Source organism: Dreissena polymorpha, chromosome 4 (assembly GCF_020536995.1).
Source record: "Dreissena polymorpha isolate Duluth1 chromosome 4, UMN_Dpol_1.0, whole genome shotgun sequence".
NCBI lineage: Eukaryota > Metazoa > Mollusca > Bivalvia > Myida > Dreissenidae > Dreissena > Dreissena polymorpha.
Window position 1 is genome coordinate 65,386,951 of NC_068358.1, and position 27,269 is coordinate 65,414,219.

Sequence of the window (27,269 nt, forward strand, 5' to 3'; positions counted from 1 at the left end):
CTTTCCATCTTCCCCTGATTTACTGACCCAGCTTTGTCCCTGAAAGTCATTAGGATGGAATTTTCCGGTAATGGGTAATTTTAACTAGACCAAAATGTGTCTGCATTTCTCTACACTGTTACATCCTATACTTCAGGTGAAAAGCTAGGTTAAACAGCTACCCCCAAAAAAGATAATGAATGTTTTGTCTTCAACAAATATCAAGTGACTGTGTGAAAGACTTCTTTATGTTATATTATGTGTAGTTTACCCAGTCAATATAGGAAAATTTATAAGATAAGAAAAGCAGCTGTCAGAAGCACCAAGTAGTTCTCATGAGCTGCCCAAAGCCAATCTCATGTTCACATGTTCACTCGTAAATGTTTGGATATTGTCACGGGATATTCACATGGAATATATTATCACACAAAAAAAAAAAACAGTCATTTTTTATCTCTTTAAATCTATGTTACCATACCACATCAGATGATCTAGCATTGAAATTTTGGTTATTGCCACAAGGAACACTGATTTTTAGCTCATCTATTTTTTGAAAAAAAATTATGAGCTATTGTCATCACCTTGGCGTCGGCGTTGGCGTCCGGTTAAGTTTTGCGTTTAGGTCCACTTTTCTCAGAAAGAATCAATGCTATTGCATTCAAACTTGGTACACTTACTTACTATCATGAGGGGACTGGGCAGGCATGGTTAGATAACTCTGGCGTGCATTTTGACAGAATTATGTGCCCTTTTTATACTTAGAAAATTGAAAATTTTGGTAGAGTTTTGTGTTTAGGTCCATTTTATTCCTTAAGTATCAAAGCTATTGCTTTCATACTTGCAGCACTTACTAACTATCGTAAGGGGACTGTACAGGCAATGTAATGTAACTCTGACTGGCATTTTGACAGAATTCTGTGCCCTTTTTATACTTAGAAAATTGGGTAAAGTTTTGTGTTTAGGTCCACTTTATTCCTACAGTATCAAAGCTATTGCTTTTATACTTGCAACACTTATTAACTATCATAAGGGGACTGTGCAGGCAAAGTTATGTAACTCTGACTGGCATTTGGACGGAATTATGGGCCCTTTATACTTAGAAAATTGAAAATTTGGTTAAGTTTTGTGTTTTGGTCCACTTTACCCCTAAAGTATCATAGATATTGCTTTCATACTTGGAACACTCGCAAACTATCATAAGGGTACAGTAAAAGGACAAGATGCATAACTCTGGTTGTCATTTTTACGGAATTATGGCCCCTTTTTGACTTAGTAACTTTGAATATATGGTTAAATTTTGTGTTTTGATCCACTTTACTTCTAAAGTATCAAGGCTATTGCTTTCAAACTTCAAATACTTTCATGCTATCATGAGGTAACTGTACCTGGCAAGTTGAATTTTACCTTGACCTTTGAATGGCCTTGACTCTCAAGTCAAATTATAAAATTTTGCTAAAATTGCCATAACTTCTTTATTTATGATTAGATTTGATTGATACTTTGACAAAACTACTCTTACCTGACATACCACTATAGACTCCACCCAAACCATCCCCCGTGCCTTCCCCCCCCCCCCCTCCCCCCCCCCCCCTCCGAATCCCCCCCCCCCCCCCTATATTTTTTTTTTTTTTTTTATGATCATCTCACAAATGACCACCACACCCTCAAACTTTACTCCCCCCCCCACCCCGACCCCCACCCAAATTTTTTTTGAAACAATTAAAAAACAAATATTTATTTTTATTATTTTATTTTTGAAATACCGTCCAACTATCGCACCCAAGAATCCCCTCCCCCCACTCACCCCCCCCCCCCATACCCGAAAAAAAATAATATATTTTTGCATTTTTTTTTCGCATTTTTGGAAGATAATGTAAAAAATGTCCACACCCCCACACTATACACCCCTCTTCACTCCACCCCTCCCTCCTTTGTGATTGAAATTGAGAGTCCCTTCACCTTTAAAAAGAAAATAGATGAGCGGTCTGCACCCGCAAGGCGGTGCTCTTGTTTTTTATGAGTTATTTTTATTTTTCGAAATATTTACAAAAAATTTGTTTCTTTTGAGTGTCTTTGGGGCTTCAAATAAGTGATATTGCGCTTAGTTTTTATGCCCCCGGTAGGGTGGCATATAGCAGTTGAACTGTCCGTCAGTATGTCAGTGTGTCAGTCAGTCTGTCCGTCCGTCCGAAAAACACTTTAAGATTGGCCATAACTTTTTCACTATTGAAGATAGCAACCCAGCCAGCAAACCTATATCGGGCCGCCGTCGACCCGATATAGTTTTTATATCGGGCCGATATCGTAAACGATGTTGGGCCGCAATCGGCTTGCCCATCGGCATTTGATCGGCCCGATATCGGCAAAATTGTTTATCGGCCCGTTGTCGGCCCGATATCGGCAAAATGGCTTATCGGCCTGCCGTCGGCCTGTCTTCGGTTTTATGTAACACCCTCAATAATACCACAAATACAGCACTTTGCCATGTATATAACAAACAACACTGATTTATCTTATAAACATTTACTTTGAAAAGGCATTATGTCATAATAACATTAAAACAACTATTTTAAGCTTCAAATAATACATGTACATGTAGATACAAAAAGCTTAAAAAATCAACACATAAGATACTTGTATATTGGAAAAAAGGCGATATGGCCATGATTTACCAGAACACATGTTACACAGAAATAAATAATCGGCTTAGGGTGCGGCATGTTATGTAATATTATACATCTTGCATGTGACTGGCCATGAATACAACACAAATGGGAACGACATTTTCAGACAAAATGATTTTGACATGGGAAAACATGGGAAAAAACAAATCCTACATTTATTTATATTAAACCAAAGTTATAAAGCCCTTTTAGAGAAAAATTAGAATGCTAAATTTATAACATGAATTATTTCAGAAAAACATGTAAATTTTATTCTTAGCTAAAGTAGCGCTAATTGTATGTAGAAGTCATATTTTCAGTTAAAAACTTAAAACTTCAATTTTCCTTTGTTCAGCACATGTTTTGCATTATTCATAACATTAGGGTAAGACTAAGGACCCCAAAAGGCATACAGGGGCTGCTAAAAAGGAGCAGGATGAATGTTTTGACAAGACATACATGATCTTAAAATTTTTATCAAGGGTTGATCATTAGTCAAATGCATGTAATTTAGGGTTTTAAGCACATGCATCTGCTTCATTTGTAATTGAATATTTGCCAAAATGAATTAAATTTTGGAAGATATTTAACAATTCTTCGTTGACCCGCCAAGAGGGGCAGGAGGGGGACCATAAAGGATCAGGGTGCATCACCCTCCTCTCTAGATCTTTCCCTTTAAAATGATATCTATAGACATATGGTTTTTACATACATTAACAAAAAACAAAATGAAAAATTAATCCAACAAATATAGTATTTACATATTTTGCATTATTCATTAATTGTAATTTATCAACATTTGGTATTTATATACACTAAGAATAAACACAAATAGAATAAACACAACAAATATAGTAATCAATTTTCTTTTTTTCAGTACATATATTGCATTATTTATTAAATGTTAGTATTGACATTTGGCATGTATATACATTTTAATAGCTTAATTATGTTACCTGATATCATATGCTATTTACTCCGATAGGATCGTAATTTATCCGGAATTTTTCGTCCGAGGAATCCCACACTTTTCAGAAACTGGTCTAGTAGGACAGAGCGGTCACATTTAGTGCCGTGTAGCCGCACAACCAAAACGGGACAATACCCATAATCCACTCTTATTCCGGATGGCGATATACAAAGGCCGACATTTTGTTATAAACTTAATTGTTGCTTCTGTTTCGCTGGATTCTTCTGTTTAACAGAATAGAGAAGTTTTTGTATTGCGTTAAAACATTCTCCGTATATATATCCGTGTATTTCTGTATCGTTTTGTGTATTTGTTTGTTTGTTCAAGGCAAAGTATGCCTCAAACACGTGGCTCATGTGGACACACAAAGGCAGCATGGGACAACCATGGTAGCTGCCTGTCGTGTTCAGGATGTACCCAGGATAACTGCTGCCCTTTCTGTGAGCATTGGTCTGCTGATACCTGGGCCATTAAGCGTTGACCCTTCAAGAGTCGTGGACGCAACAAGAATAGTTCAGATCAAAGTAGGGAAAGTTCCGTGTGTCGGGACTTTTCACCACACGATCTTGACCATACTCCACCAGTAGCTGCCAGGCATCGGTCCCTACCCCGTGACGAAACCGGACAAAATTTGCCCGGTCCGTTCATCGGGAATGACCATTTGAATGACTCGGCATCAGATCAACGTAGGAAAAGTTCCGTGTGTCGGGACTTTTCACCACACGATCTTGACCATATGCCACCAGTAGCTGCCAGGCATCGGTCCCTACCCCGTGACGACACCGGACAAAATTTGCCCGGTCCGTTCATCGGGAATGACCAGTTGACCGGCCCGGAGACTTCACCGGGCACCGGGCACCGGTCACCGGTCAACATTGACCGGTCCGGTCACCGGTCATGCTATGACCGGTCACCGGTCAACCGGTCACTGACCGGTCTGGTCACCGGTCATGCTACTACCGGTCCGGTCACCGGTCAACCGGTCACCGGTCATGCTGTGACCGGTCCGGTCACCGGTCATGCTGTGACCGGTCTGGTCACCGGTCATGCTGTGACTGGTCGGTCACCGTTCATTGACCGGTCCGGTCACCGGTCATGTAATGACCGATCCAGTCACCGGGTTTCGGTCTGTGCCACAGACCGTTCCGGTCACCGTAGATGTTGACACTACCTTGTCAGTACTCCACAAAGGTAGACGCAGCCGCGTTTCTACTGTGAGTCACAGACGTAAACGTGTAGTGTCTGATGTTTCCGACTACTCCTCCACCTCGGGCTCGTCATCGTATGACTCATCGTCTACTTCAAATAGCCCTCATCATTACCGGAGGGAACGTCGTTCACGCTCACCGAGTGTTTCTCGGCGTAGATTGCCCCATAAAGAGCGATCACGCCAGCGCTCATGGAGACGTTCGATCAGGAAACATCATTCCCAGCGCCGCCGAACAGTGTCTCGGCGTCGCAGGGATAAGGGACATAGACCTTCCTCTATTAGGCGCTCTCGGACTCCTAGGTCCCCTAGTCGATCCTTCTCTGATGAATCTATTGACACCCTTCCACGTGTGTCGGCCTCTATGTTGGCCTCAACACACACTTCAGCCGTTCCTACAACCACTGAGCATAACTTGTATTCAAACACTAGTTTGCATACATATCAGGCTCAAGGTACAGGGGTTAATCTTACCACTTCGGCTGCGTTTTCAGCCCCACGGGTCTCTTCCACATTGCATAGAAGTATACCCCGGGCTGCCGCTACACCATCAAATCCCAATACTTTGTGGATCCAACAGTCGCCAGGAATCTTTGTCCCTTTTTCGACTGATCCTTTACCAGCGACCTCTGGTATTCAAAGTGAGTCTGCTGACTTGATCTCTGAGAGACCTAACTCACCAGCTATATCTTTGATGGTGCCGGAAAACAATTCTCTCATGATAGAAGCGAATGAATCTATTATTCCTTCTCCTATATCCACCGGTTTCAATCAATCCAATGCTCCCGCAGATGGTTCGATTGAGGCGGGTTCGGAGTCCAATGAGGCCAAACTTTATTATTTGGCCTCCATCAATCAGGTATACAAACTTATGTTCAATACCTTAGATGAGGACTTCTGCCCCCGCCCTTCCTTGTCTCTCACAGGATCTGCAGTTACCGTTACAGAACAGGTAGCACGCAGACGAGAGCCCGGCAGGATAAGTAAGGCTACTTCCCGAGTGGATCTACGCCTTCCTATTGGCTCTTTCACAATGGCTGTTTTCCAGTCACTTGAACCAGCCAATAAGCCTTCGCCATCTCCATGGAAAGCCCCTAAGGAGCTGACGGAGCCTAAACAGATGGACGGCGGGAAAAGTTATAAGGCCCCGGTACCAGATCCTGCTACCGGTTTGGACCTTTCCAAACTTCCGGTTCCTGATGCTGACATTAGTAAGCTGTCACTTACAATGCCTTCATCATCTACCCATACATCAGTCCCTCTTTCCCTGTTGGAAAATTGGGAGCTGAGAGAACGCCGTTCCATAGGTCTGGCTAACCAGCTAGATCTCATGGCAGCCACAGCCTTAGACTTGGTTTGGGAGCTCTCTGATTCAATCCCAGAGGAGCTCCGGGCCTTGTTGATACATCTTTCACGTACTACGCAGTGTTTATCTCACAATGCTGCGTCTTCTATGTCTGAGATGTTAAGGCTTCGGAGAGACCTCATCCTCTCTTCCTTGCCCAATAATTTCCTTTTGGAAACAGGCGTAAACTCCCTTCGAACTGCTCCACTAACAGCAGAGTCTCTTTTCGGAGGGAGGATACAGTCGGCACTTACTGCTGATCGTGAAGATCAGATACATGCCTTCTTAGCTAGGAGCAACTCTGGCCAGCGCCCTGTGGTTTTTAAGCGCCCTGCTTCTAAGCCCCCAGGAGCCCCACCGGCCAAGAACGCTAAAAGGGACAGTTTCCCTACTAAGCGTCCGTCTGCTCCACGTCAGCCCACTAATAGGCCTCCTTTTCAAAACAGAACAACTTCCTATCGGAAGCCTTCTGTAAAACAAAATTGGAGTAAGGGCAAACCCAATGCGGACAAGAAGTCATTTAATCCTTCTTCCAGCAAGGGTGGACCTCCTAAAGGTCAGCCCTAGGTCATACCACTTTCTACCGCCACAACCTCTGATGCCGGAGGTACCAGTCGGGGCCAGACTTATGCACTTCGCAAATCGATGGCTCCAAATAACTTCGGACGCGTGGGTTCATTCTCTTGTCAAACAAGGCCTCACTTTTCAATTCGAAAAGAGGCCCCCACTCTCTCACGTCCCAATAGATCTGGTATCTCCGCATCCGCAACTTCCAGACTCCATTCTCGGACTCCTGGAAAAACAGGCGGTAGAAAGGGTTCACGACCCTTGTTCTCCAGGATTTTACAGTCGCCTTTTCCTTGTTCAAAAGAAAAGCGGCTCCTGGAGACCAGTCATAGACTTAAAAGTGTTCAACACGTTTCTAGTCAAACCTACTTTCAAGATGGAGACTCCTGCCTTCATTCGGCGCTCCATCAAACCCATGCAATGGGGGGTTTCCTTGGACCTGGAAGATGCATACTTCCATGTTCCTATCCATCCCAACTACCGGAAGTACCTGCGCTTCTCCTTTCGAGGCCAGGTCTACCAGTTTCGGGCGATGCCCTTTGGATTGGCCACGGCTCCACGAGTTTTCACCAAACTTATGGCCGCAGTGAGCGCACACCTCCGATTACACGGGGTTCAACTGCTTCAGTATTTTGACGATTGGCTCTTACACCAGCTCGATCGTCAACTGCTTCTGCTACACCTAGAGTTCTCTTGGAAGGAGCTCCTCTCTTTAGGACTCCTTCTCAATGTAGCCAAGTCAGACCTCATTCCCTCTCAGGATTTCATATTCGTGGGAATGAATTTTCTGACCCACATCAATCGGGTCAGGGTCTCACCGCAACGTATATCAGACCTCCTTTTGAAGGTCAGATGGGTGCTGTCCCAATCTCATATCACAGCTCAAGATTTCCTCTCACTCAACGGTATTTTGAGCTCGGTAGCAGACTTCGTGCAGTTGGGACGTCTCTTCCTACGTCCTCTTCAGCACTATCTCTCAGCTCAATGGAAATGGTCTCCAGACAATCTGCTTACACAGATTCCCATCCTTCCGTCCTTAGTCCCCCACCTTCAATGGTGGCTAGACGAGGAGACCCTGTTGGCAGGAGTACCGCTTCTTCCCCCGCAACCGTCTTTACATCTCATAACGGATGCGAGCATGGAAGGTTGGGGCGCTCACCTGGAACCCCGCAGCCTGACATTATCAGGATTGTGGTCTCCTCAGGAGTCTCTCCTGCACATAAACAATCTCGAAATGCGAGCAGTCTTTCTAGCTGTTTCTCAATTCCAATCACATCTTCGGGACTCCTGTGTGATGTTATCGACAGACAACACATCAGTCGTGGCTTACATCCAGAAACAGGGCGGGACACACTCTCACTCCCTGTATCTGGAAACAATGAAATTACTTGTTCTTTGCAAGAGCCTAAACGTCTCTCTCTTGTCCAAACACATACCAGGTCGTCTCAATGCCCTGGCGGACCGTTTGTCTCGCAAACACCAGTTACTTCCATCGGAGTGGACACTTCATCAGGAAGTGGCCAATCAGATATTCCTCACATTGGGTTATCCACAGGTCGACCTGTTTGCGACCAGAGACAACCACAGACTTCCTCTGTATGTGAGTCCAGTGTACAAACCAGCAGCGTGGGCGGTAGACGCGCTTTTGTTCGATTGGGATCAACTGGACGCTTACGCTTATCCCCCACCCATTCTAATTCCCCAAATCTTAGGGAAAATCAGGGTGAGCTCTTGCCGGATCCTCCTGATAGCCCCTTTGTGGCCCAGGAGATCCTGGTTCAACGACCTTCTCGGTCTCCTGTGCGAATTTCCCAGGGAACTTCCACACAGGTCAGATCTCCTATCTCAGAGAGGCAGACTTCACATGGATCCAGACATGTTCCACTTACACGTCTGGCCGTTATCAGGCAATCCCTGCAGAAGAAACGCTTTTCTGTCAGGGCTTCAACGCTCGTTGTCTCTGCAAGGAGAAAGTCCACCAGAGCAGTCTATGATGCTCCCTGGAAACTCTTCTCTAATTGGTGTGTTCGAGGGAAAATTGATCCCCTCAATCCCTCTGCTAGACGCATAGCGGATTTTCTAATCTATCTCTTTGATGATAAGAAACTTTCTCTTAGCTCCATCAAAGGATACAGATCTGTGCTTTCGCATACCTTGGCTTTTCGTAAGTCATCACAAGTCTGTGCTGACCCAGCCATTTCGGAACTGATCCGAGCCATGGAACTTAAACGTCCTGTGTCTCGTTCTCTTACCCCCAAATGGGATTTGGCTTGTGTTCTTGGATCGCTTATTAAAGCTCCCTATGAACCCCTTAATCAGGCTTCTTCACAGTTCCTAACCTGGAAGACCGTTTTCCTTCTTACCATGGCTTCATCCAAACGTAGAAGTGAAATTCATGCTCTTTCTATCGAAGAAAGCCATCTTCGTTTTGATTCCTCCGATGGCTCTGTCACCTTGTTGTGTCAGCCAGGATTCCTTGCTAAAAATCAACTCCCCTCTATGGCTTCTAAACCCTTCAAGGTCCCAAGTCTTTGTAGAACTTGTGGTAATGAAGATGAAGATAGACTCCTCTGCCCTGTCAGGTCTTTGAAGTTCTATCTTAGTAGAGTTAAGTCTATTCGAGGTTCTCGTAAGAGACTCTTCATTCCCTTAAAAGGGGGGGGCGATGTGTTTGCGGCTTCTATTTCCCGTTGGGTAGCCTCAACTATAAAAAGGGCTTACTCTTCTCTTTCTTCAAGGGATTCATCCCTTTTTAAGATTAGACCGCATGAATTACGAGCAATGTCGGCTTCGTGGGCATATATTAATCATACCCCACTCTCTGACGTGCTTCAATCTGCTTTCTGGAGGAATCAGACTACTTTTTCATCTTTTTATCTTCGTTCTCTGGAGTGCCAACAGGACAACTTGTATTTGTTGGGCCCCCTTGTGGTTGCACAAACGGTAGTATCTTCTACGGCATAGGTATATTACGCTTATCCGTGAATTAAGTTAATACCGTAATAACGAAGATTAGCTGAGAACCCGAGATATGGGTTCCGCTGTGATGGGGAGATTTTCGCGAACCTTCCCGCCTCAGCTGCAAATTCAGCATATGATATCAGGTAACGTAATTAAGCTATTAAAACAAATTTTTCTAGTAAAATTCATTTTAATTAGTAATTACTTACCTGATATCGGTAAGTCCCACCTCCCAACCCGCTCTTCGTCTAATATTTCATATTTTTTATTGGAATAAGAGTGGATTATAGGTATTGTCCCGTTTTGGTTGTGCGGCTACACGGCACTAAATGTGACCGCTCTGTCCTACTAGACGGGTTTCTGAAAAGTGTGGGATTCCTCAGACGAAAAATTCCGGATAAATTACGATCCTATCGGAGTAAATAGCATATGATATCAGGTAAGTAATTACTAATTAAAATGAATTTTACTATAAAAATTTGTTTCCATTAATTTACATATTATTTAAATGCATATTAAACAGTTGTATCATTTTTGTGTAGTTTTTACATTTGCATATGTGAAATTAAAAGTGTGCCCTCTTACCAATTAAACCTTTATTTACCAAATTTAGCCAACAACTGCAAGTTGAAACATTTGGTTTAAGAAATATATATTTGGCTGCATCATTTTCTTCATTAAAACCCATTATCATAAAATAGCAAAAGTTACAAAATTGTATAATATATATCGATGCAAATTTGGCTAAAGAAAGGAAAGCCCTGAAGGGCATTGTTCACAGATTGTCAAAATGACACTATATGGTGTACACTTATGATGGAAATACAGTTTAGTTTATGAATACTGATCATTTGAAATTGATTTATAAATTATAAAGTGTTACACACTCGAAACGAGTGTTACACACTCTAAACGATTGAATATATTGGAATAGCTTGTTTATGTTAATTCCGTTAAAATTTGTAGAGAAGCTAGTTTATGATAATTCCTTTAAATTGAGTAACAACGCGTAGATCACTTATATAAATAAAGTATAAAAAGCAGACATCGTATAACAGTCCGGATTGCCGAGTGGTAACAGCAATAACTGTGTAATCCATGTAATGACGTTCAATGGTTCGAGCCTTGATAACGGCAAACGTTTTTCTATATATTTCTCGTTTTAAATTCTATTCATGTTATTATATTAACTTACGCCTTAATATTTAAGAATATATATATAATTAAACAAAGGCAGTCTAATTTTGAGGATGACATAAAAGTCATAATTAAAAGTTAATAAGGTAAGATTAAAATTGTAAACCTTATTAGTTGTAACTATTAACGCAATTAACAGTCACATAGAGAGTTAAAAAACAAAAATTCAAAGCGGCGTTCTCATGAAGCTGCACATTTTGAGTGGTGGAAGTTCAAGGCCAAGGTCATCCTACAAGGTCAAAGGTCAAAAAAATAATCAAAGTGGCGCAATAGGGGGCATTGTGTTTCTGACGAACACATCTCTTGTTTGGTATGATGTAGTAACTTTTCAGGGCTTTATCTCAGATACCCTACAAGATTTCAACATTTCAACATCAGGCTTCATTAATGTGTGTAATGTGTCTCAGATTTCGTTAAGTTTCAAATGGATAAAGGTAATATGGTTGAAATGGTTCTCCTGGATTTGCAGAAGGCTTTCGACACCGAAAATCACAGTATTTTGATAATGAAATTAAAAGCAATTGGTCTCAGTTCAAATGCTGTCCTTTGGTTCCAGTCGTATCTCTCTGATCGACATCAATTAGTTGATGTATCAGGTATTTATTCCAACATGGCTTCTGTCACATGTGGCGTACCCCAAGGTTCAATTTTAGGCCCCCTGCTATTTTTGATCTACGTTAACGACATGTCGGCAGTGGTAAAAAACAAACTTTTACTATATGCTGATGACTCAGGGATCCTTGTTCATGGTAAAAATATAGCCGACATTGAATTTCTTTTATCTTCAGAGATGGAGCGTGTAAGTGAATGGCTTATAGATAACAAGCTATCTCTTCATCTTGGTAAGACAGAATCCATACTCTTTGGTTCAAAGCCTAAGTTAAGGTCACAAAGTACTTTAAATATTTTATGTAATGGTACGAATATTCAAGCCACAAGTTCAGTTACGTATCTTGGTGCACTTCTGGATCAAAATCTTTCATGCAATGATATTGCAAGGTCTGTGGTTACAAAGTCAAATGCCCGGTTAAAGTACTTATATAGGAAGAGTAAATATTTTGATCTTCACACTAGGAAACTTTGGTCATGTCCCTTTTACAATGTCATTTTGACTATGTTCTTTTTGGTACCCTAGTTTGACTCTTTATTGGAAACCTAGGCTTCAGACTTCCCAAAATAAATTGATCAGATTTGTCCTTAATATGCATAGCAGGTCTCATGTAGGTATTGAACAATTAAAGTCACTGAACTGGTTACCTGTTTCTAAGAGAGTAGATCAATTAAATCTATGTCATGTGCATAAGATTAAGTCAGACACATGCCCTGAATATCTTAAGGAGCATTTTGTACCCCTGAATTTGGCCCATGACCGTTGTACCAGATCTAGAGTGTCTGCACTCCCTGTGACTGGTTCACTTGATAGTTGTTATAGTTTTTGTGACACTGGGAGATTTTCTTTACCAAAAGTTGGAAGTTTTGGTAAGAAATCTTTTGCTTACAATGGTATTGTTCTGTGGAATAGTCTCCCACAATCACTTAGGGATATCGGATCTTCCCACTTGTTTAAGCAAGCCATCAAAACCCACTTAATCGCCAGTTGATTTTATCACAGTCATTTTAACTAGGCTTTAATTATTATGCCCCCCTTTGAAGAAGAGGGGGTATATTGCTTTGCACATGTCGGTCGCTCTGTCGGGCGGTCGGTCCACCAGGTGGTTTCCGTATGATAACTCAAGAACGCTTGGGCCTAGGATCATGAAACTTCATAGGTACATTGATCATGACTCGCAGATGACCCCTATTGATTTTGAGGTCACTAGGTCAAAGGTCAAGGTCACGGTGACCCAAAATAGAAAAATGGTTTCCGGATGATAACTCAAGAACGCTTAAGCCTAGGATCATGAAACTTAATAGGTAGATTGATCATGACTCGCAGATGACCCCTATTGATTTTCAGGTCACTAGGTCAAAGGTCAAGGTCACAGTGACCCGAAATAGTAAAATGGTTTCCGGATGATAACTCAAGAACGCTTAGGCCTAGGATCATGAAACTTGATAGGTAGATTGATCATGACTCGCAGATGACCCCTATTGATTTTCAGGTCACTAGGTCAAAGGTCAAGGTCACAGTGACCCGAAATAGTAAAATGGTTTCCGGATGATAACTCAAGAACGCTTATGCCTAGGATCATAAAAATTTGTAGGTAGATTGATAATGGCTGGCAGATGACCCCTATTGATTTTCAGGTCACTAGGTCAAAGGTCAAGGTCACGGTGACCCGAAATAGTAAAATGGTTTCCGGATGATAACTCAAGAACACTTATGCCAAGGATCATGAAACTTTGTAGGTACATTGATCATGACTCGCAGATGACCCCTATTGATGTTCAGGTCACTAGGTCAAAGGTCAAGGTCACGGTGACCCGAAATAGTTAAATAGTTTCTGGATGATAACTTAAGAACGCTTATGCTTAGGATCATGAAACTTGATAGGTAGATTGATCATCACTAGCAGTTGACCCCTATTGATTTTCAGGTCACTATATCAAAGGTCAAGGTCACGGTGACCTGAAATAGTAAAATGGTTTCCGGATGATAACTCAAGAACGCTAATGGCTACGGTCATGAAACTTCATAGGTACATTGATCATGGCTGGCAGATGACCCCTATTGATTTTCAGGTCACTAGGTCAAAGGTCAAGGTCACAGTGACAAAAAACATATTCACACAATGGCTGTCACTACAACGGAGAGCCCATATGGGGGGCATGCATGTTTTACAAACAGCACTTGTGTACCTGTTTTATTCCAATTTTAGTTATTAAATGACCATGTTTTACTTGACTTCATATTGATCTTACATCATTGTATATTTTAAATAATATGTAATGTCTTTAAAGTAGTTGCATTAAAGTATGACTGACACATCTGGGATGCAACATCAAATGTGATGCTCGTAAACATGTGATATATATAATGTGATCTCATTAAGCATTCCTAACTGAACTAGTACTTTTGTGCTTACATGGTAATTACCATTGATACAAGTAACATGACTTTCTGAGGCTTGCTGTCAATATCTGGGACCACAATGGAAATAAGTGAAATCATTTTCACTTTTTTGTGTTATCCCTGGTAATCATTAGCATTTCATGGTTATTATTTATTTATTTGATCTTTTATTTGTTATATTATGCCATGTATTACTTAGTCATTCATCAGTATTTGTTAGTATGTATCTATTTGTTTTTATTTTACCATGATGTGTGTATCAGTGCCAAAATAAAACTACTACTAATATAATTTATCAATGGGTAGAAATGCCAAGCATGAGAAGCACAACCTTACACTTTCTTAAATATTTCTAAATGAAAATTATTTCACTATGTTGTTTTTATATGATGTTAATACAAATAAGTGAGAAAAGGTACAGTCCTTCAAATAACCTTTTCTTTTTGTTCTGCATCCATCAATTAACAAAATTTATTTTTCGTGGGATATATATTTAAAGAATTTTGCTTGTTTATATAGCTATTCTGTTTAGTTTGCATATATTCAATGCATTTGTCAGACTTATCCTTATACAGACTTATTCTCATGGAGATTAAGCTTCCATCTTGAAAAAAAACAACAGCTAAAAAATCATTAATAATTGTGTGTCCTAAAACGACCCAATTTCTGTCAGAATGTATACAGTCATGTTCAATATTGCCTACTGCAATCTACCAATCACAGTTAATCTTTACTAAAATACTTGAACATTTGAACTAAAAAGTCAGACTTTGTTTGGTTTTAAATGAAACAGTGTGTGCATTAGAACAGATTGTTGTTTTGATGTGTTCAGATTGTTATGCTCCCCGAAATATTTTCGGTGTACATATAGTTGCCAGTTTGTAGTTCCTTACTTCCTTCCTTCCTTCCGTCACACTTTTGTTACAGTTTCTCATAGCACCTTCAATACTTTACCGATCTCTTTCATATTTGGCATGTAGGTACCTTGCATGGACCTCTACCTTTTGATGAGGTTTTAGGTCACTGCGGTCAAGGTCACCGAGGCTAATAATAGATTTTTCCGTCACACTTTTATTACAGTTTCTCATAGCACCTTCAATTCTTTATCGATCTCTTTCATATTTGGCATGTACATACCTTGCATGGACCTCTACCTTTTGATGAGGTTTGAGGTCACTGGGGTCAAGGTCACCGAGGCTAATAATAGATTTTTCCGTCACAATTTTGTTACAGTTTCTCATAGCACCTTCAATTCTTGACTGATCTCTTTCATATTTGGCATGTACGTGCCTTGCATGGACCTCTACCTTTTGATGAGGTTTGAGGTCACTGGGGTCAAGATCACCGAGGCTAATATTAGTCAAGGTCACCGAGGCTAATAATAGATTTTTCCGTCACACTTTTGTTACAGTTTCTCATAGCACCTTCAATTCTTTACCGATCTCTTTCATATTTGGCATGTACATACCTTGCATGGACCTCTACCTTTTGATGAGGCTTGAGGTCACTGGGGTCAAGGTCAAGGTCACCGAGGCTAATCATATATTTTTTTAAGGTGGTTATTGACAAAGCGCATCATAGGGGAGCATCCATCAGTTTCACTGATATTCTTGTTGCAATATGCAATAATCTGAGAAGATATATGCAAGTTGACCTTTACCGAGAGATAAATTGTAATGGTATGAAGAATCTGTGTTTGTTAATTGACAGGGGGGTAGGAGGGGGGGGGGGGGGGGGTGGGGGTTGGCCGTCTATCTTGGACAAGTTTGAAAATGGTTTCTGTTGGTTGAAAAACATGGCGGCCAGGGGCGGGGCATTTTTTCTCATATGGCTATTGCAAAAAACTTGTTAACACTCTGAACGTCACATTTATTGTCTAATCTTCATGAAACTTGGTCGGAACATTTGTTGTCATGATATCTCAATTGAGTTCGAAAACAGTTCTGGTCTGTTGAAAAACATGACTGCAAGGGGTAGGGGAAAGTTATCCTAATAAGGCTATAGTAAAACCTTGTTAGCGCTCTTTAAGTTACATTTATAGTTCAGGGGGGGGGGGGGCTTGGCCGTCTATCTTGGACAAGTTTGAAAATGGTTTCTGTTGGTTGAAAAACATGGCGGCCAGGGGCGGGGCATATATTCTCATATGGCTATTGCAAAAAACTTGTTAACACTCTGAACGTCACATTTATTGTCTAATCTTCATGAAACTTGGGCAGAACATTTGTTGTCATGATATCTCAGTTAAGTTCGAAAACAGTACTGGTCTGTTGAAAAAAATGACTGCAAGGGGTAGGGGAAAGTTATCCTAATAAAGCTATTGTAAAACCTTGTTAGCGCTCTAAAAGTTACATTTATTGTTCAGTTTTTCATGAAACTTGGTCGGAACTTTTGTTCTTATAATATCTTGGGCTGCGCAGAACAGGTCAGTTCCTTTGTATCTCATGTGACCGATTTTGGGCCTTTCATCCCCTCTTGTTTTTAAACACTTTCAGATACTGACCTTATTTTTAATGTGTGAGTCCTGCCTACATGACTAACAGATAAAGTTCGCCATTGATTCAGGTCCTTTGATTTTTTACGAAGTTACAGTCCTCGGACTTCACAATTTTCTCTAAAATATCTGCTGAGGCTTCAAAGTACAGTAGGGTGCATAAATCACAAACACAGTTCATGTTATAATAAAAATATTCTTTTGTTGTTTTTTGTGTTTTATTTTTTTTAGCAATATAAACCTGCTCATGCTCTTTGATTGATATTTCAGTTGGTCTCCCACCCTTTAATATACACGATCAATCATGGGTAATGCACTTTGTTCCAGCTATGCTGGCTGTTCTGTGGATGTTTGGAGTATCACACCTAGTGACCTTGAGAGCAGAGGCAGCTGTACTGGGAGCTCCACCCGTGACTCTGGTCACTCTAGCACCATTGAGAGCTTTGACAGGGACAATAATAAAGACTTTGCTGATGGGTCAGCTGATGACATACAGGGGTATTTCCTTGTACTACATATTTGTTAAGCTGTCATTTTCTCTCTTATAACATACAGATTATATAAAACATGTAAATGAGATATCATATAGTGAAAATCAATGTGTAAACATTTACACACCTGTTTGAGTCTCATTGTAGTAGGAAAAGTAAGGTCTTTTTTACTTAAATTAGGGGAAAAAAAGGGGGATAACAGATACTATAAAATTTAGAAATCAAGTTTTTAACATTATGTTTTGTAAGGTTCAATTTATATTCCAGAGAGGAAGTGGAACTGAATTTAGAATTATTTATTAAAAATGGGTGTTGGGGCCTTAAATTGTAATATAAGGTATTCATTTCGGAAAAATGTTCTTTTTTGAGATTGGAAATGGGGTTTATTTTGGCCCCTGAATTAGACCAATAATAACAAAAATGGATAAGCATTCTATTTATTAAATAATTTTCAAACTATTTGGAATTAAATAATACAATCACATCTCTATTTTTGAAATAATTATTCTCAAGTTTCTACAGCTGCAATTAGCACTATTGATTGAATATTAGGGAACTTTGTTTACAATTTTCAAGACAGATCAAGAAGAACACTTGGATTATAGTTTGTGTTCTGTGATTATACTTCACTTGTGATGTTTGTATGATGATAGTATGATGGTGATTGTATGAAATGCTTTGATTGTTTTAACCCCCCTCCTCCCCTGCCTCATATGTGGCATTTTATATAATATACAGTGCATCTGGAGGTGATTTGTTTGCTGGTATGTTTGTGTGTCTGTCTGTCTAGATTGTTTATCCAATCACGGATTTTAAAATAATGGTTTATTAGATCAGGTGATGGTGGATGGGCGGCATCAAACAGGTGGTTCTGGTCAATAACTTTAGTTTGCAATCTTGACATTTTGGATATAGAAAGCTGGCATGTACATAGCTTAGGAAAATATTTGGGGATCTCCTTGTCATGATCAAGGTCACCGTTACTTAAAGATAGGAAAATGGTTTTTGCTCAATAACTTGAGTTTGGATAGAGGAATTGCTCTGAAATTTTATATGTAGGTGGCTTACATGCATACTTAGCTTCCGATTCCATTTGGCACCATTCCGGTGAAGGTCAGTGTTACTAAAAATGGAAAAACTGTTTCCTTTCAATAACTTGAACTTTGATTGATCTGTAGTGCTTCAATGTTTGTGCATTGGTAGCTTACATGCAGGCCTTATTGGAAATGAATTGAATGTTTTTATGGAGTGAACTTATATTTTGTTTGTAGGAAGCCTACATCCTTATCTGGCTCGGGATTTAAAGGAAGCAAGGGTATATTTTTTAACGCTTGTCCCATGGTCGGTAGGTCGGTTTGTAGACCAATTGTTACCATGCAATATCTAGAGAAAGCTCTGACCTACAACTTTGCAAATTGGTATGATGGATATGGATTTGGATTTGAGGTCAACAGATCAAAGTTAAGGTCACATGGGCTTGTAACAATAAATGCCCTGCTGCACTACAAATCAGAGGATGACTTGTTCTATCCCCTGGCCTGGACTTTTAACAATATGGGCAATGGTCATGAAATCCTGTATACAGCCATTTATACATCTGTATATAACCCTTTTTATGCCCCCGAAGGAGGGCATATATTGATCGGACTGTCCGTCCGTCTGTCCGTCACACTTTGCGTTTAGGTTTCGAAAAATGCTTATAACTTCTATGTCGCTTCAGATAGCAATTTCATATTTGGCATGCATGTGTATATGGACAAGGCCTTTCCATACGCACACAAATCTTGACCCCTGTGACCTTGAACTTAGGGTCCGCGTTTAGGTTTTGAAATCTGCGTTTAGGTTTCAAAAAAAGCTAATAACTTTTATCAAGCGTTTATAGGGGGCATAAGTCATCCTATGGTGACAGTTCTTGTTCAGATTCAAGTAGGAAGTTGTCATATACTGGCATAAGTTTGTGCAAATAGTAATAGCTAACCCAGAAGTGTAAGTTGGTAAACTGTCCGCTGTGGTATGATTGAAATATTGTTGAAAACTGAAATTGAGTTTCCATTCAATATCTTGAGAATTCTTTGAACTGTGATTATGAAAATTAGCTTTATTATGCCCCTCTTCGAAGAAGAGAGGGTATATTGCTTTTCTGGATGTCGGTCGGTCTGTCTGTCTGTGGGTATATCAGTTTGTTTCCGATCAATAACTCGTCAATGGATTGACCCATTGGCTTGAAACTTCACATGTGGATTGGCCTTGGACAGTAGATGACCCCTTTTGAAATTGGGGTCACCAGGTCAAAGGTCAAGGTCACTGTCGCAATAAGAGTGAAAATCGTTTCCAATCAATAACTCGTCAACGAATTGATCAATTGGCTTGATACTTAACATGTACATTGGCCTTGTGGACAGTAGATGACCCCTATTGAAATAAGGATCACTAGTTCAAAGCCCTGTTTGGGGGGCATATGTCTCCGACCTCGGAACTCTTGTTGTTACACGGGTAAAAGGGAAGACGCTTTTAGATTGTTAGGTTACCAAGTCAAATGTTTAGGTCATAGGACATGTAATAGGTAATTTCTCATTCTGTATTTTAAGAACACTATGACCTATGATTATGTAAAGGGGCATAATGATTTGTTGAGTGGAAAGGACGAGGCCTATAAGGTTTGAAGTCATCAGGTCAAAGGTCATGGTCACAGGCACCTGCATAATTAATTTGTTTCTGCATAATATCTGGAGACAATATGACTTTGCATCATCAAAATTTGTATGCTGCTCACTTTGAAGAATAGAAAGATGCATTTTGATTAAGAGGTCAACAGGTGGAAGATCAATATAACTTGAAACTTAAATATTGCTTCCAGAAAAAATCTAGAGAATTCTTATGATCATATATATATACAGAGAGATGTATGCAGTTGGTCTTGATGAAGTATGACCCCTAATAATTTTAAGATCAAGAGATCGCAGGAGTATTGGTGCAACTTTGTTGTAAATGGGGTCCTACATGTTTATGTTTGGAACAACATGATCAGTACAAATGTTTAGTGGGCTTGCCTTGTTCGTAAGTGTCCTTGTTTCAAAATGCAAGCTTCGAGAATTTCAGAGATAATCAAGAGCTATTTTAATGTTTTTAACATTGATTATTGGATATATGGTAGTAGAAGCGGATGTATTAACATGAACTGCTAGTTGTCTTGTCTTCTTTTTCATGACAACTGTAACAAAACATACTTTTAAAGAATATTTTACACCAAATACAATTTTGAAATACTTGTCCCTCACTGAAAAGTACAGGTCATTACCACAAAAAGTATTGAGGATTATCCACTAGTTTAAGTTATATCAGCAGAACTTAGCTCTGTACTGCAATATATTGTCAAAGGAAAAAGTTATTTTTGTTCAAATTTTAATCATACAGATGTAAATTGAAACCTTTTTTCAACAGGTATTCATGGTAGAACTGTTGTAGCCATTAACCGCTGTATTTAATAGACTCATATAATTGGAACGCATTTGCATGACTTTATCCCAATATTTTTGTTATTTCAGAGATTTAAAGAGCTCATTACATGCAGTTGAAAGAGTGCCCGAAGTGTGTGTAGTTCACCAATCTGCATTAGTCCAGCACAGTAAGAACTGCTCTCATTGTGATAGATGTGCCAGTTTTCATGAAGAACACTCTCCCTTTCATCTCCTGTCAGTAGACAGCGCTGGTGCAGCTGTACCAGGCCCTTACACTTCCAATCAACTGGAACTCCATCTTCACCAACCTCCAGTTGCTTGTCATTCTGTTACCTCTGAATCACAAATCTGTGAGGCTAGCATTTTAGTGAAATCTATCTGTGCTACAGAAAATTATGTGATGAGAAAGCCAATATCTACAGCCCTTCCCACTTCTGACTTTGTTGCTGAATGTAATGTTGCTGACTTGACATCTAAACTTTCAGTATCAGCTTTTATCTCTGACTGTGAGAAAATGACATCCTCCAATATTGAACCTTCAGAACCTCTTTCCCATTTACCTGCTACCTCTGAGTTTTTTAATTCACTTTGTGTTGATAATTCATCAGTGATTAATATGTCTGCTGGAAATCTGTTTACTGTATCATCCATTGTGGTTCCTGAAGTGTCAACCTTTCATATGTGTAATTTAACATTTGTGTGTAACACTTCTTTCTCATCTTGTTCTGCAGCAGTGGTAGATTCTCTTGGAGCAAGGGAAAATACAACTTACATTATCACTGATAACAATATGCATAATCCTGGTTCTGACTCGAAGCCTGATATTCAGTCAGCCACCAATACAGCCACCAATGACATAAAAACAGCGGATGTATTAGATAATCGGGGTTACAACATTATTGATTGCAAACATTTTAAAAACACTGGTTTTAATAAGAGCATAACTGATTATTTAAAAGAAAATCAGAAGCTGAAGTTTAAAAAGGAAACAGATGTACAGATTGAATCACATTCATCAAACTCAACAGAAGTTCATACAGGTTTGAACAGTGATTGTTTACAAACAAATCTGCATAAAAATAATAGTAGAATGAATACTTTTATGTCAGAAAGTAACTTCAGAGCAAGAATTTTTTCTCCCAGTAAAAGGATTCTTTTTAATTCTGGTAACTGGTCATCGCCCAAGTATGGTGATGGAAATGAAAGCAGACCTGAAAGCAGAAGCAGTGGGGAGAGAAGCCTTAATGATAGTTTTATTGTCAGTATGGAGAATCTGGATATCTCTGATGAGATGCCATCTTCTTCAGGATGTGAGGATGGTGCAACCGCAGGCTTGGGGCATAGAGGACTGAGTGACCTATCAGATGACAACATAGATAGTCCTGTGTATAATATTGCAGAGACCACACAAGGTGGAAATACATGTTACATTGATAAAAGAACTGCAGAAAATTTTGTAAATGTTACTTTTGATAGAAGTGTTAGATATGGAGATTCAGATATTAAAGAAAATAGTTGTAACATATCAGAAAAGCAATATTTCAATCTTAATAGAAGTACAAGACTGTCATATCTGTCAGATTCAAATGGTGATTTGAACAGTAAAGAATGGGCTGCTGATATAGATGTACCAAGAAATGTTGTGCCAAAAGGGAATTGTACTAACTTAAACAGCATTGAACCTATTTTCCCTTTCATGAAATGTTTCAATCCAAATAAAAAACATTATGTCCAGACAAGAATTTCTACTGACATCAATGCATGCATGAGTCTTATTCCAAAAATAAATGCTGAAATACACAAAAAGATGTTAAGTCCACTTCAAGAATTGACTTCTAATGGGTCAACATGTGTTAAATCTACAAGGCAGTCCAAAGAATCTGCAGTATCTGATGGACCTGATAAAACTTTTAGGCTGTTTAGTAATACAGATATTGACATTAGCATGGGGGATGTAGGCCATGTAACTACAAGTCAGCCAAAAAAGAAAGCACTCCATGCAGCAGATGCTACATACACAGTCGGATGGGCTTGCTCACCTGGTTGTAGTAGGTGGCATCAAAGCAGTAGTGACAGGAGTCACATTGATTTTAACAATCCAAAGGCTACTTACACTGTTTTTCCTGCTTTTGACTTTAAAAAGACATACACAGAACTGTATGACAATACAAGTGTAAGTGGGCAAAGCCACTTGAACAGTTTGGAAGCTAGGACTGATTTGGCACATACCTACACAATCAGTTGTTCTGGACAGATGAAAAAAATGCAAACAGTTAATAACCAAATGTCATCACTCTCAAAATTAAATGCTACGTTCACTGTTTTAGAGCAGCCATCACCAATCTATGTGGGTGATAGTGTTGTGGCTGACGAGGAGTCTGTTGACTGTACTGATGGTAGCTGCAACTCAACTTCAAGCATTGTGCAGAGAGACAAAGACACCTGCAGCCAGGACCAACAGCACCAGGTAAACCAGCAATCAAGCTAAATGAATGTATTTTAGTAAACAATAAAAAAATATAACACGATAAAAACACTTATCTTTAAAAACTGCTTGGGCTGATTTAATTGAATCTTTGTATGAGTGTAAATATGAAATAGAGGATGATGCATGTCAAATGCCTTCGCAATTCACTTTAAAAAATAACAGAATTATGGCCCTCTTGTACTTAAAAATAAGCAGGCTTTTGTGTCTGGAGCCACTTTTTAAAACTTATTTGGTAGATTTCATTGAAACTTGGTATGAGTGTATATATAAATAAAAGGATGATTCATGTCAAATTGTGTTGCAAACAATCGTTCAATACGGGATTTATGGCCTTTTTTTCTTGAAAATACACTTTTTATATGGGTTTGTGTTCTTTCTTTAGCTGTTTCTCCAGTACATACAATCACACCCATGAAACTTGCCACAGTTGTTCTCAATCATCTAGGGCTGAGTCACATGCAATGGCAAGAATCCTAGAGTCAAGGTCAAGGTCCCACATAGAGGTCAAAGATCACAAATTTGATGAATTATTAATAATTTAGCCATTATTTCGCTTTGAGTCGAGGGATTCTTTAATAGCTTTCTACTATATCTCTACCTTATATTTCTGTGCGTCACAGGAAAGACTCATGCCTCTAGGGTCAAGGTCACAAACTGAGGTCAAAATTAAAGTTACACATTTTGATTATATATGCCTTATTTTGTTAGGATTCTACCATACATCAAGGGATTTTCAAATGCCTCGATGCAATTGTTTATCATTATCATGCAAGACCCCTGTCCCTATGGTCAAGGTCACACGCCTTTTAATAGAAAAGTTATAACCATTTCTTTCTTTAAAATAACTTCTTTTAAGTTCATTAAATTAAAACTTGGTAGTGGGTATATTCGGATAGCTGAATGACACACAACACACCATATTTTAATACCACCGCCTTTTAATAGCATCCATTTTTACTTAACTTTGTATGCCCCTGGATCGAATGATCAGGGGTATATTGTTTTTGGCCTGTCTGTCTGTCTGTCAGTCAGTCATTCATTCATTCATTCATTGTATGTGTGTGTCCCAAAACTAACCTTGGTCATAACTTTTGCAATATTGGAGATAGCAACTTGATATTTGGCATGCATGTGTATCACATGGAGCTGCACATTTTGAGTGGTGAAAGGTCAAGGTCATCCTTCAAAGTCAAAGGTCAAATATATGGCTTCAAAGCGGCGCAATAGGGGGCATTGTGTTTCTGACAAACCCATCTCTTGTTTTACATCATTTTGGATATTTTTGGCGGAGCTTTATTACAGAACTTCTTTTAAAGGTTTAATTGAACCTTTATTAAAGTGTTTCAATTCTTCTTTCTATAAGAAAAGAAATCTTCACAATCTTATTTTACTGGGTGCCTAATCAGACTGGAAAGGCTGACATATTCAACAGAAACAGACAGAAGAATTCTCTCCAGCAAATATCACCACTCCACCAACAGTCTTAATACACATTAGATCTCATCATCAACCTGCCAGAGAGCCACTTAATTATAAAAGCTGTCCTATATACAGACCAACACCTTGTTGCTGTGAAATCTATAACCCTGACATTTGCACATTTTGAGTGGTGAAAAGTCAAGGTCAAGGTCATCCTTCAAGGTCAAAGGTCAAATAAAATTGTATTTTTCTTTCCTAAAACTTTACCCTTCGTTAAAGTTTGGTCATTACTTATTGAATCTTTTGCAATATTGAAGATAGCAACTTGATATTTGGCATGCATGTGTATCTCATGAAGCTGCAGATTTTGAGTGGTTAAAGGTCAAGGTCATCCTTCAAGGTCAAAAGTAAAAAAAATACAATCCAAGGGAAGTAATAATCTTTAAAAGGGAGATAATATCTAAACCTGCCAAATGATATATTGAAATTGTGTTTCTGACAAACACATCTCTTGTTTAGAACATGTATTTCGCTTCCCATTTTCTGCCAGAGTTAAAGTGTAATTGGGCATTGTTTATTCAATATGAGATAATGTGCATTCAGCCTCATGGTAATAAAATGGTACATCAGAGATCTGTTAGTGTTTAGGGAAAAATCTTTGGGTAAATAACTTCATGGAATGAAAAATGCACCATTTGAAGTGATATCAGTGTACAACAGAAAACAACAAGTTCAAACTTACAAACTTCTAAGCATTGCATAACCCTGAACATCCCTGGCATGGTGAGAATTGGATTTGCTAGCAATATGTTATATGCATATCTAAATTTCTTTGAAATGATATTCTGAAAACAGATCTAGTGAAAAATTTAAATAAGCCCATGTGCCGTGGCTGCATTCTGGAAGGGGGGGGGATGAATTTTCTTTTGATATCTGGTAAGGTATATAGGGATCACAAGAACAGGATTAATTGTATGCAAAGGACCAAGTTATTCTTTGCCCAACATTGTACGGACACATTTCTGAGACCAAAAAAAACTCTACAATTGTCATAAGAACATGACTTCACAACTTTAAGTTCTATCAATAAAAGGCCTATAGCTCTGAAATGTGAGTCATCCTAGCAAACCTTGAATAAAAACCACCCAAGTAAAATAATACACATTAATTTTAAATTTCATGAAATTCCATACAAAAGCATCATACAGAGATAATTACTCAGATTCATGCAATTAAGGGGCCAGCACTCTTGAGATGATTCCTACAAAATTTGGCGCACTACTTCAATGTGATGGTATACATTAGATATTGCAGGCAATTAATTCATGCTGAAAACAGCTTCAATTTTTTTTCTCCATAAATTCAACATTTTCATTTATGAGTGAACGTGACATTGGCTTTGGGAAGTGTTGGAAGCATGACATTGTTCTCAAAAGCTGCCCGAAGCCATTCTTGCGTTTGCTCTTCAATGTTCGGATGTTGTCGCGGAAAATTCACATGGGTGGTATTGCCACACACAAAATAAAAACATGCATTTTTGTATCTTGTTTAATCTATGCTACCAGGCCACATCTAGCGTTGAAAATAAGTATATTATATATAAGTTATCACTAACGGAGCAAAGAAAATAAACATATAACTACAAATCAGAATGCATGTAATGTTCCGTACAATACTTACTTTAAATGACCCGTGTCCCATTTTAACAACAAATTGTTGTTTTGTGGATGACCGTCCACACAGAAGCATGTTTCTATCATAGAATGACCGGTACCTCATCCAAGAGGGGGACCAATATGGTTATACACCATGATATTGTGCCTTATTTAGCTGGATCTTGTAAAGGTGAAGTGTCATTTCATGAATATTGTGCTCACATATTGAAAGGCAATGAAGAATGTAGGTGGAGTTCTGGGAATGCTGATTGTTTGTTTTTGGCATTTTTCATGAACATGGCCCATAAACACTTTTGATGTTGAGCATAAATCTGTATGGACTTCATTTGCTCAAAGCTTACTTTCCCATCTAAATGTTCTTTGAATTATTGTTAGTATCTGTGTATACTTCTAGTTGGTAAGAATGCCATAGTTTACCTATGTAGTAAAGGAAGGGATTTGTCTGCAGACTTGCACAGTTCATACAGTAGCAGCTTTGTAAACTAACAGAGTAGTTTGCTTGGATGATATCCTGTTGATGGAATAGAATGCATTAGGATTAAATGCTTTCATAATGATTTTTAAAGTTGAATGAATAAGAAAAACTTTGCGATAAAATAATCTTAAGAATCGTAAGAAAGTTGTATGTAAACATACATTGCACATAGTGACTTGGAATTAAAAATATGCCATTTGGAATAAAGGTAACACCACGGTAATACATTTTAAAAATAATTTTGTAATAGCATATAATACCCTTTTATGTTATCATGCTCCCTCAATTTTTTTTGGGGAGGAGCATATAGTCGCTGCTTCGTCCGTCCGTGCGTGTGTCCGTCCGTCCGTCCGTGCACATTTTTTGTCCGGGCTATTTCTCAGCAATAAATGACCGGAATCCAATTAAACTTTATGGGAAGCTTCACTACTAAGAGGAGATGTGCATATTATCAGCCGGTTCTGGTCGGATGATTTTTCACAGAATAATAGCCCTTTGAAATTTTCCATTAACTGTACATATAGTGCAATTCTTGTCCCCCCAACTGCTAGACGTTTCCTTTTATCTGAATATATAGTGCAAAATTGTGTCAAAAAAAACCTTTGGGGAGCATCACCCGTCTCTGATGGTTTCTTGTTTTACAAGTGTAGGTATTACACAACAGGACTAGTCCGAGTTGTATAATGGCCACCAATGAAGCATAGGTATTTAACAACAGGACTGTAGTCCAAGTTATACACATGTATAATGGCCACCAATGAAGCATAGGTATCTAACACGACCATCATCAAGTGTTTTAATAGCAACTAATGAAGCATAGGAATAAGACATACCATTAAAAACTCGTCGACAACTTTACCAATTGGCTT

General features: G+C 39.1%; 1 protein-coding gene across 1 annotated transcript in view; it reads left to right on the forward strand.

The window, feature by feature from the left end:
- LOC127878479 (uncharacterized) overlaps positions 1 to 27,269 on the forward strand; it is a 349,860-nt gene that overhangs the window by 199,171 nt on the left and 123,420 nt on the right. Inside the window, exons 22-24 of the mRNA XM_052425005.1 lie at positions 16,721 to 16,891; positions 20,430 to 20,509; positions 22,670 to 22,809. Of these exons, the coding sequence (XP_052280965.1) occupies positions 16,721 to 16,891; positions 20,430 to 20,509; positions 22,670 to 22,809 (391 nt within the window). The remainder of the gene's footprint in view (positions 1 to 16,720; positions 16,892 to 20,429; positions 20,510 to 22,669; positions 22,810 to 27,269) is intronic.